Here is a 12,083-nt window from a genome sequence, read left to right as displayed (position 1 = left end):
CCCTCCCTCCGTCTCTGTCTCTACCATCTGTCTCTGTCCCTCTCTCTCTCTCTCCTTTTCTCTCTCCTATGTTGGTCTCTCCCTCCCTCTCTCCTACCCCACTCTGCCCCCAGCTCTCTCTCTAACCTGCACCCCAGCCCCCTCAAATCTCTTTACAACACTCATTTCCCACGTGGTAGCCAGGCTGATGCTTAAACAGCCTGACCCCAAAGCCCCTGGCTTGAATTCCGCCTTGGCTGGGATGTGGCTGTCTCCGCCGGAGCCCACGCTAACACTGGACGGTAAGTTGTGGGGAAAGCGGTCACTGGCAGCGGTGTCTCTCCTGGGGGCAGACTGGTGCCCTGGCGGGAAGCAGGTGGTCCTGAGTTGGGCAGCAGCACCCTCCCGCCCCCACCCCACCCCGAGGTCTGGCCCCTACACCAGTTCATTCCGCCATGCGTGGGGAGCGGCACAAGGCCCAAGCTAGACGTGATGACCCAATCTGGGGCTTTCTGGCCTTCAGAACTGCAAGCCAAATAAACTTCTTCTCTTTATAAAATGTAACAGAATCCTCTGATGTTTCCCAAGGCCGTGGCAGTAGAGCTCAGGCTGTCTACCAGGCCGACAGGGCTCTGCATGGGCTGGCTGGCTCCACGCCCAGGCTGGCCCCTGGGTCGGCAGTGCTGACCCATTCACACTTCCTGCCCCATCTCTGCTTCTCGAGGCCAAGATCCAAGCTGATCTGCAGCTCTCAGCGCTAGTCGCCCACCTGGTGCAGGACAGATTCCTATTTTTCTGAGGCCTCACGGGACAGGCCGTTGTGCCACAGACAAGGGCCACCTGAGAACTGCGAGCCTCTTCCCCCAGACCAGAATCTTCTCCATGGCAGGTCTGGCATCTTGGAAAACAAGCACAGTGTTTTCAGTGCTTGGTACTCGGGAGACGAGTAACGAGAGCAAGATCGTGGAAATAGCTGCATCAGCTCAGTTCAGACCCATAAGCCTGAGCCAGCTGTTCTTTGAGGAACCTACGAAGTGTTGGTGCCTTGTTTTTTAAGAGAGGATGGCTTGCAGTTAGAAGCTGTTTAAATGGATGGCAGCAGGCGGGGACTGGAAGTTGAGAGCGTTTTTTTAGGCTATTGAGTAAAAAAACAGATCCGATTTCTATTTTCTAGCTCCTCTAAAACAACCCCAAGTCTGCAAGCTCTTTCTCTGTATTTGAGATCAGCTGTTGGAGGACAGGAGGACCGGTGATCGGGAGAACCAGAGGAGAGGCAAGGAGCTGGGCATCCTCCTAGGGCCAGCTTCATCTAGAATCCTAAAGAGAATTCTGGGAATCTCAGCACATGGAAGGCTGAGGTAGGAAGATTGTTGCAAGTTCGAGACCAGCCTGGACTATAAAGTAAGCTTAAGGCCAGCCTGAACTGCATAGTGAGACCCTGTCTCAAAAAACAGGAGAGAATTCACGGAGCAGGGATAGGCTGGTCATTGTCAAGGGAAAATGGATAACATCTACTTCAAATGGAAACAGAACGCCAAAACAGCGATGAGGTATTTGGTTCCAGGGTACTAAGACTATGCAGCCCCTATTATGTGACAATGTTATTTTGCATATTAACTGTTTTTTTACAGTGTGGCATAACAGGTAACATTTACTATATAACAGACTATGATATGTGACTTCTAATTATTTCACTGTAGAGTATATTTATATCTTTTACCTTATATACATTTCAAGTGGGCTAAAAATGCCACATGCTCCAAACCTTCTTTGGCATCAAGTAATGTACTAATTATAGACAGATATACTCACCATGCATACACACACCTGTGCACACGCATTTACATGCAGCCATAATGTACACATATACATAATGTACACACATACATACCACTTTCTCCGAGATTTTGCCAGCCTGATTCTCAGTCCTGCTTATGGATTTATTGAGCTCCTCCTCATAACTGTTGGCTTCCTTTGAAATTAACTTTTGTAAAGCTTCTGCAACTTCATCTTCTAGCGTGTGTGCCTGGCTTTCTGTGATCTGTTATAAAGGGCAAAACACATATAACTGCTATTCTCAGGCTCCCAATTAAAAAAATAATCTAGATAAGTCCTGAACTGCACATGCACTTTTAGAAGAGGAATCTTTGGGCTATTTCTGGACAATTCTCTTTTTTTTGGTACTGGGGATCGAACTTATGACTGCACTCTTGCAAGGCAGGCCCATATGCCGCGGAGCTAAATCCCCAGCCCCTGGACAATTCTCCTATACCTGTGTCACACATTGGCTTGGGGACACCAACCATGTGACTGCCAACCTGCCTGTGGAAACCCACAGAGTCCTTACTTCAACAGACAAGGTCACAGGAGCCAGGGATTCAGCTCAGTGCACAGCTCCTGCCTGGTAAGCATGAGGCCCTGAGTTCAATTCCCAGGAACCACCAAAACCAAAAAACTAGACAAACAAGGTCAGGCCAGCTTGGGACTCTGGAAAGTTAACATCTTTCTAAACCTGCCAGGCTGGGTAAGGCAGATGGCTAAGCCAAGGCTGGGTGACATGAGACCGCTTAGAGTGTCTGACACACGTCACCTGCCATTGCATCTGTTACTTCTTTGATCATCACGTTTGTCTACTACTTATGCTGGTGACAACCCTACCATCCTCCTGAGATCCTTTCAGACACCTCTCTTTGCCCCTGCTGGACTGTCCAGTCTATAGGATGCCTGGGTTTGGGCTCGTGTGCTCATCTAGTTCTTCTAATAAAATAGAAACTTGTCAAGGGCAGCCCACCCTCCTTAAGTACATAGTGGGTGGGCTCTGAACACCTGGGTGTTAGTCGAGATGGAGCGGCCTGACTCTCTACCCTCTGCACACAACTTACCAGGCCGAGATTCAACAGTTTAGAAACGATCTTGTCGAATACTCCTCTGTCATTTTCCTCATAAATCCTGGTAGCGATTTTATGGACGATGTCGTCAGCAGTTAAAGGAGTCCCGTCCAACTGATGAAGGCCATCCGGGTCACCTAGACGGAGCAGCCACAATGTCACACCTTGGTGATCATGGTTTCCCAGTGCATCACACTTCTAATCTACACCTCGCTTTCCACACTCACATACACTTGAAAGATGGTTATGGTGATGCTTGGCCCACGTAAATTCCTGGTTTGATATAAAACTGGGTTTCAAGCTAAGAACCTGGATAACAATGGAAATTCTGAAAGCTTCTGTAGCAATAAGAGCTAAAGACAACACAAAAATACCTCTCGTTTACTACTATCACTAATAAGGCAAACAATACCTTTTATTGACATAGTATCCTGCATTTATATAATACACCATATTATTCAAACATGTTATATTATTCAATTTATTATATTATACAATTTGACATTCTACTCTGAACTGGGGATTGGGGGTTATATCTCTTCCTCTGTTCCCTCTGCAGACCACATTCCTGGGAGAGGGGTAGGGGAAGCAGACTCACACCCAGAACCAGAGGGTGAACCAAAGATTTCCATGGCTTACCTGGAACGAATATTTACTTCTTAGTCAAACACGTCAGAGTATCTTCATGTAAGGCAGTTTAATGTGACAAGCCTCATTGTCTTTTGGGGTTTTTTTTTTTTTTTGGCTTTTTTGTCTTTTTGAGATGGGGTCTCACTATGCAGTTCAGGCTGGCCTTGAGCTCACACTGTAGCCAAGGCTGGTCTCAAACTCACAATGATCCTCCTGCCTCAGCCTCCCCAAGTTCTGGGATGACAGGTATGCATCACTATGCCCAGTTTATAAGTCTCATTCTTAAGAGAATGGGAAAATTCATTTTATAAGCCTGGGATTGAAACTTTCAAATATAGCACTAGATCTGCACAAAGCCATATGGAAATCTTTGCAAGGAAGCCTGGCACACACATCCTGAGCTGTACCGCGGTGTCTGTGCAGCTGCTTTTCAGACTAATGGCGGGGCCTGCATCCACAGGGACCTGTTCATCTCATGTTGAGTGGAACCAATGCACAAGCACATAACTCTCCCTGGCACCTTCAGGAAGATCGAAAAGACCAGATTTCAGACCCAGCAATGTCCTTGGTCCACTGGGAAGAATAACAAGGGCTGAAGTCTCTTGGGATTTTACAAGGCTTGGGTCAAATAAGATGGAAAATTACTTCTGCACCAACCACACAGTTCTACATGAGAGCAAGCATATTATTGTAATTCTGCACAGTGGCTTTGGATTTTGAAATAAACCACAGTTATCTTCTAGAGAAAGAGGAAATTGAATCCCTGGCCAGATTTCGCCCAAATTATCCTTGTCATATTTATGGCCTTGTACTTCCACACTGACTGCCAGTGCCTTCTTCAACCTTTTGGGGATTTGCACAGACTCCTCCTGTGGCTTCTCTTCAGACTCTGTGGAGGTGGTGGCACTCACAGCCCCAAGGAAGGTGCCATCCTGGAGTTGGGAAAGAAGCTCAGGGAGATGGGTGGGTTGCCAAGAGGAGGCAAGTTCTCTCTGCTGTGTAACTGCAGAGCTTCAAGCCCTGTGAGCCCCGAGAACCAGACTGACGAAGAAGCAGAGAAGCCCCAAAGGGTGAAGAAAATATAAAGCCAGGCCCCTCCTAGCACGAGGGGAACTGGGCTCATCACGAGTTTTCCAGAAGAGGCTCTCAGGCTTCAGGCCCGAGTTTTCCATCTGTGGGCAGTAGTCAGGCCCTCGGGAACCTGACCGCCTCGGTCTGTGCAGAGGTGGAAGAAACTGGCTCCCTCCCTGGCGATCCCTCAGGATCCGGGGGAAGAAAGAGTCCCGCTTGCCTGCAGGGGCTGGAAAATAACTGTGATGAGCTTCTTAGTTCATTTGCTTCCCCATGGGAAGGGCATCAGGAACTCACTGAAGAATGTGCTGCACACTCACGCAGCTCCCCTGTGTCAGGAGCTCCAGTCCCGGAAGCAGAGCTTTCGGCATGGGTGTAACATGCAGCTCCTGGCCACCATACCTGGCCTTCCCCCACCAATTTCCCTGGGAGCTTCTAAAAGGGACAGAGAGCTGGGCGTGGCGGCGCACCCTTGTAATCCTAGCACTCAGGAGGCCGAGGCAGGGGGATCACTGGGAATTTGAGGCTAGTGTGGGCTACAAAGTAAGTTCAAAAGCATAGCGAAATGAAACTCTAGTCTCAAAAAGACAATAAAATAAAGTAAAATAGGCAGAGTAACCCACATAACTTCCTCCATGCTGCTCCTACAATTAACTTATAATGACCCCATAAATGGGTATTTCACTCTCCTTGTCTACCCTTGGAAAGAAGCCACTCCTGCTGTGAAGTGTCCACCCCATCCTGAGAGGGTGGCAAAGGTTCACGTCCCAAGTGACTTACATTGTGAATGTCTGCAGCTAATATAAATACTTAGCATTCTTTTGTTCAGTAATTTTTTTTATTAAAGTCTTAATATGCGGACTGGGGATATAGCTCAGTAGTGTAGGCGCCTGCCTGACAAGTGCGAGGTCATGAGTTTGATCCCCAGTACCAAAAACAAGATAAAGTCTTTTTTTTTTTTTTTTTTTTTTGTCTTTTTCCTTTTTATTGGTACCGGGGATCGAACTCAGGACTGCCTGCTTGGATGGCAGGCACTTATGCTGTTGAGCTAAATCCCCAGCCAAGATAAAGTCTTAATATGTGCTACACAGGAATAGAGTGGTGAATAGGTCAGTGATGGTCCTGAACTGTACAAAGCTGACTGTCTAGTTCACACTCTGAAAACCAATTACATGATAAATGTGGGCTCGGTGGGGGCTGGCACCTTGATAGTGAGAAGTCACCATCGGTAAACTACAGGTGTGCCATGGGTGACAGGTACGGAGGCTGCATACTGAGCAAGGAGACCCGCTGTGGATGTGGGTGACTCCCACCAGCAGGTGCACAGCCTGGACAGAGCACAGAAAAAAGGAAGCAGAAGTGTCTCTTCTCTTCATAGGAGCCCTGGTCTTTGCCTTCGCCTTTGGATGCTGGGGTCCGGTTTTTCAGTCTTCTGGTGCCAATGCCTAGCTTTCCAATTCAGATTGCGACTGTAGTAGGCATTTGGGCCTTAGCCTTGAGCACCCACCTGACCCAGAGCTCTGGTTATCCAGCACGCAGAGGGCTGGATTCTTCCCTCTGTGATCTGGCAGATGGCCAGGGGATACTTCTGGTTTAAGCATATACATATTTTATCTTGGTTCTGGTACTCTAGAGAATCCTAACCAATACAGACATGCACAGGAGCCCAAGGCACCACCACATAAAAGTTAACTTGGAAAAACCCTGAATCGTGCATGGTACAGAGAGCACAGAGAAGTAATGGCAAGGCCTATAGGGTGAGCTTATTGGGAGGGCTTCTCACAGTGCTTTGAGGTCTGGGAACATCACCTAGCCTTCTAGGATGAAGTCTGTCTCCCTCAGGTCCATTCACCTTCAAGGCTCCAGGCTCTCTTATTCTAGACTTCCAGGGCATGAGGGAATAGTAGAAGCTCACCCATAAACTTAAAGCATTCTGGACTAGCACATGGCAGTTCCAAACCTACTTAAGATGGTAGCAAAATATTGGACAATTTAAAAATCAGCTGCTCAAGTTTGTGGTCAAATCACAAACGGACCCACATCTGCCTGGGATGCACCATCAGTGTGACAGACCTGGTCGAACAGGTAGAATGTTTTACTAAACCAAATGGTCAGTTCACTCACAGTGCTTAAGTCTATTTTGCAAACAGTGAAGGCCAGTGTCTATTTCTAGGACAAATATTTTAGGTTACAATGTATAATTCATGATTTTAAAAAATGTCCCTAAGCCAGGTGTGGTGGCACACACCTGTAAACCAGCACTTGGGAGGCTGAGGCAGGAGGATTGCTGCAAGCTCAAGGCCAGCCTGGACTACACAGTGAGCTCAAGGCCAGCCTGAATGCATAGCAAGGCCCTGTCTCAAAAAGACAAAAAAAAAAAAACTAGAAGAACAGGAGACAGAGACAAAACCATTTGGATTGGGGATGTCAGGGTACAGGTGATAAACATAGCTACAGAAAAGTGAAGATGTCCAAATGAGAAAGGAGATAGTTTGGAGGAAAGCACTGTAAAGAAAATAGTGATGTTCTGCTTTGGGAGAGCGTTTTATTGATCTAATTATTGGAGAATTATTGATATTTTATGCTGATTGCTAAAATAAACTATAAAATGAATCTAATAATGTGAAATACAGATAGTAGATACGAATTTTTTTCAAAACATCAGTAAATAATCCTTTGAGAAGAGAATAAAGTTCAAGATTTTATGGAACAGGATTTTTGTGTATTATCAGTAAATCTGAATTTTATCTCAATTTGACTTAATACAATTTATGAGTTTTTTTTTTTTCTTTTTTGGTACTGGAGACTGAACTCACGACATCACACTTGCAGGCAGGCACTTATACCACTGAGCTAAATCCCTGGCCCCCTGAAAGTTATGAATGTACAAAGGATATTCTTAAAATATGAACTTTCCTTGGTTCTCATGTAACCTAATGATAAAATAAAAAAATATGAACTTTCCCTCAACTATAAGGAGAAAGTCCAAATTAGAAAAACTAGAGAGCAAAAAGTTCGTTTGTAGCATTTACCTTGAAATTTATGATCCAATCCACTCTTAGTAGAATCATAATCTTCGATCAGTTTTCGATTCTTAGTTGAATCAGCATCTTCCACATTCAATTTATTGTCAAATGGGGAGCTTCTTATGGATTGCTTTTCTTTCTCAGTTTTTTCCTTTTCTGTTATTGCTTTTAGCAGGTTCAAGTTATCAACAAAAGAATAATTGCTTTCACCTGGCTTGTTTTCTGGGGGAAAAAAGTCCCAAGCCCAATATATCCATTTTAATACAGATTCTTATAACCTATATCATTTAAATTAACGTTGACAAAATTTCTCTTTACCTGGAGGGTATACATTTTTAATCTTGTCTGCTTCTGCTTCAGCAATCTGTGACACAAACAAGAGACAGACCTCGTTTTAAACCACTGCTTCACCCCAAGTATAAAAGCCAAATGACTTAATCTCTGTAGATTTAGTTTTCTTTTTCTTTCTTTCTTTTTTTTTTTTTTTTTTAGGTAAAGTGTGAGTAATGATTCCAATCTCAAAGCACTGTTGTAAGGATTAAATGAATTAAAATAAAGAGCAGATGCTAAGCATTGATTCTTTTCTCCCAGAATAGTGGTGAAAGACAACTCTCTGGGAAATTAAGCATAATAATAGAGTGGCTGTGATGACAGCTTGCTGAGTTATTATACGCTTTGTCCTGTGTATCACACAGAGCTCAGTATACATAACCATTAAGGCTCGGAAATTACTAGAACTAGACTTCCCATCCTAATGTCTGTTAATTTACTTTCAGACTCCTGCAGTTTGTATGGCGAAAATGTCACAGCATAGTAATAATAACGACTAAAGCAAAACAAAATGGCATTCGCAGTATTATTTCTGACCTACCTACCTGTTCATTCAAAGGTCTTTCTGCACTTAATTCTCTATTATGTAGAGATCTGTCTAGAATAAACACACACAAATTTAATTATGCGTTGGAAATATACAGTATGTCTCTCATTGAAATATTTTTGAAAAGAAAAGGAAAAACGCTTATTAGAAGAAATACTTTTGGATGTCTATTATACACAGCATACACGAACCCAGACCACCGTCAGCACGCAGTGCCTGGTGACGGTCAGTGTGGCCTCGATGTTATGTTGGTGCATCTCCCCCGAGCTCATAGAATCCCATCTTTTTCCCTGACAGAAATTTAACACAGTTCTAACACTCGGCTGGTCAGCTCGGCTCAGCTAGAGCCAACATAATTTGATTGGCATTATTAGCACACCGGAAGCGCTTTGCTCATTAAAGCACATGTTATGAATAGGCTATGAGAAGGTTGTAAAACAAGAAAAAGAAAGAGAGAGAGAGAAAGAACCCAAGTCACTTTAGACAGAACAGCCACTCCCTCCCTTTCTTCAAAACAAACAACCCATGTCATTATTGTTTAAAAACAAACCAGGTTCTTATTGCTCTATCGTGTGTTGGGGGTTCTGTCTTTGGCCTCCAAACGCAGGCTGATCGCTGTGTCAAGACGCACGGTCAGGATAGGACGGGGTCAGAGGAGCGAGGCTGGGGCCGAGCCAGAGCCGCCTCCTCGCGGCCGGTGCAGGGCGGGTGGGGAAAGCGGCGGCGTCCACCTACCTTCGCTGCCCCCAGGCTTGGGGAAGGCGTGGATCGGGCCGCCGGGCAGCGCCAGCACCAGCAGCCAGGCGCCGGCGCACAGGAGACCCATGGCACACAGGCCGCGCAAGCGGGCGGTGGGCGGTGGGCGGCGGGCGGCGGGCGGCGGGCGGCGGGCGGCGGGCGAGGGCGGCGGCAGCGGAGGGGCCGGGCGCGCGGTGCGGGGCGCTGTCCGCGCCGCGGTGCTGAACGGAGCCGGGTGCGCGGGCCGGGCGCAGCGCTCCAGGGAGCCGCGGGGGCGGGGCGGGCGCAGGCTCCGTGCGCGCCGGGGGCGGCGCTGTGCGTCACTCGACGCCGGGACGCAGGGCGTGGGTCTGTTGCCTGCTGCCGTGCCGGGGCGCCCCGCGCCGCCGTGCTCGCCTTCTGCCGAGGAGCGCGGCTGCCGTGCGTCCGCCCGGGGTGGGGTGGGGAGGGTTGCGGGGGGCAGCTCTCCGTGCCGGGGGGCTCGGCTGTGGGGTGTGTGATCCATGCAGACCCTCGTCCTCCCTTTCCACCCCTGCACCCCTTCCCTGGCACCGCCCCTCGGGAGAAGCCGCGGGGGCGCCGGCGCTGCTGGGGTGCCCCGTGTCTGCCACCCTCACTCTCCTGGATGTGAGAACAAGTGGAAAACTGGCCGCCTGGCCCCAGGGGTGAGAACCGTCCCGGCAGATGGCAACAGTGGCCAGTCTCACGGTCCTTCCTTTGGGGGGCGCACGAGGGGAGCCACGCTCCTGCGCACCTCTTCCCTCGGTCTCAGTTACCTAAGCCCCCAGCAACCCCCGGTCCTTCGGAGAGAAGGACATCAATCCTCCAGAGGAAGGCGGCCCCGCAAAGCCCTTCCCGCAGCTGAGGCAGGAAGGGCTCCAGCATCCTGCGGCTGTTGCCAGAGCCTAAGTCGATGCCCGCAGCAGCTCGCCAAGACTTTTACGTGGTGACTACGGCAACCCAGTGTGAGCTGCGTGCTGAGTGAGCTCTTTTAGTCTGGTTTTTTGAGGGAAACTTGGCTCCTTTCCTCTGAACTGCGGCTTGCTGGGAACCAGGTTGAATAAGGACCCCAGAGAAGGACGCTGCACAATCAGGCCTTTGATTTCTGCACCCTGCTTTTCCAAGGAGCAAGTTAGTATTCAAGTACCTAAAAACAAACAAACAAACAAACAAGCTGACAAACACCTCTCCCTCATGGGGGGGGGTGCTTTTCAATTTGGAGGTCAGTCTGTTAGACCGGTGTCGCGAGGAAGACTCCAAGGGCCTCGCTCTCATGTAAAAACAATGGGGTTTTTATTATTCCGTGTACACGGGGTCCTCCAAACAGGTGGAAACGGAGAACCCTGAGTTGGGGCAAGGCTGGTGTTTTTAAGGATGAAAACCGCAAAGCAAGCAAGCATTGTTACAGAAGCCAATCATAGCAGTTAGAGCAGAACAGTTGGTGATTTGTCCATTTGTGATTGGTCAGATCATGAGGGGTGACCAGTGGGTCAGAGTTGATTAACTGTCTTGTTTTGCACAGCTTATTTTTAGGTCACCTAGCTCCTGTGTGGCTTGGTTCTGACATACTTTCCAATCTTGATTAGCATAGTCAGCAGACTTTATCTCTGAGTTTCCTGACATAATTACCTTACTTTAGCACCACAACCTTTCTATTTGTAGAGGGCAACAATGGTTAACATATCAATTGGGTAAGATTTTACAATTCTTTACAGAAGAGAGCATTGATTAACATATCAATCTTTTACCCAGGGGAAAAGGAAGACACACATTTACAGTTACAGGTATTACTATGATATAAACGAAGCTATTTCTGTGAAGAATGTACAATCTAATACAATCTGATGCAATTAACACAATTTGTGACGGGGCTACCAGATAGGGAAGACCCAGGATGTCAGGAGCTAGTACCTCAGGCCTTTGTTTTATGGCCTTTAGGAAGTTAAAACTTAACCTAGTTGGATTTGAAGGGAGAAGGGGAGGGGAAGCAGCAGATGGAACGAGCTTTCTTCGTCTCTTCAAGTCCAATACTTCCCGTAGGAATCCAAAATGTATTGGCTGCTGTGTGATTATTTCCAAGTGACCTTTTAAACATCGATCCATAAAAATTATACTTACTAGGGACTGGGGATTTAACTCAGTGGCATAAGCACCTGCTTTGCAACCAGGCAGTCGTGAGTTCGATCCTCGGTACCGATAAAAAAGGAAAAGACAAAAAAAAAAATTATACTTACTCGTGGGGTTTACAGAATACTACTACATCTGTCCGCTACAAATAGGCCTTTTTGGCACGGATAACAGTAGTAGTATTCTGGTACATTGCATTCTTGAAAAGTAGGTAATATTTTAAAATCCTGTTTGGAAGATGGATCTTTTGCACATGGGAAAAGGATCAAGAGGTGGAGGGAGGGTGAGGAGGAGACAAAGAAGGAAGGACGCCAGGCTGTGTCCACGTGCCAGCTCCCCTTGATGCAGCAGCCACCATGTGCTGAGACAGCCATCAGAAAACATGAAATTGAGAAACATGAAAATCCCATTGAGGGAAGCGTTGATCTCCTCCCTTTCCTCCTCTTTAACCCAGGTGGCAGGGCCTGTTTGCCTCACGTTGTTATTGTGGGAATCAAGCAGGAGCTTGTTGTGAACAAATCATTTTGAAGACAAGAATATTGTGCAGCCGTAAAACAAAGCCTTGAGATTCTGGGGGCTTTCTCCCTCTGTTCTGTGGTGCTGAGGACGGCAGGAAATATCGCCCAGTGCTGTGTGCAGGGGCCCTTGGCTGACGCTGAGGGTCACACGCTCACTGCCCTGACCCCTGCACTTGCTGTGTCCTTTGTCCCCTCCTTGCCTTCCTGTACTTTAGCCTGTGTTTGCCAT

At 47.4% G+C, this 12,083-nt stretch overlaps 1 protein-coding gene across 4 annotated transcripts in view; it reads right to left on the bottom strand.

Moving 5' to 3' along the window:
• Positions 1 to 9,395, bottom strand: part of Scg3 (secretogranin III) — a 33,635-nt gene extending 24,240 nt beyond the window's left edge. For 3 of the 4 annotated variants that reach the window (XR_010047526.1, XM_063248749.1, XM_063248761.1), the window contains exons 1-6: positions 9,207 to 9,395; positions 8,470 to 8,522; positions 7,913 to 7,958; positions 7,601 to 7,816; positions 2,862 to 3,004; positions 1,871 to 2,020 (exon numbers count right to left, since the gene is read on the bottom strand). Coding sequence is in view for 3 of the 4 variants with exons in the window: in XM_063248749.1 (XP_063104819.1) it covers positions 1,871 to 2,020; positions 2,862 to 3,004; positions 7,601 to 7,816; positions 7,913 to 7,958; positions 8,470 to 8,522; positions 9,207 to 9,297 (699 nt within the window). In the remaining variant the exon portion in view is untranslated. The remainder of the gene's footprint in view (positions 1 to 1,870; positions 2,021 to 2,861; positions 3,005 to 7,600; positions 7,817 to 7,912; positions 7,959 to 8,469; positions 8,523 to 9,206) is intronic. The other variant, XM_003471874.5, reaches the window with a different exon arrangement.
• Positions 9,396 to 12,083: the final 2,688 nt, after the last annotated feature.

This window comes from Cavia porcellus, unplaced genomic scaffold (genome assembly GCF_034190915.1).
Source record: "Cavia porcellus strain 051 isolate PalLab524CR breed Dunkin Hartley unplaced genomic scaffold, mCavPor4.1 scaffold_1, whole genome shotgun sequence".
NCBI lineage: Eukaryota > Metazoa > Chordata > Mammalia > Rodentia > Caviidae > Cavia > Cavia porcellus.
This window is presented reverse-complemented; position numbering and strand designations above follow the sequence as displayed.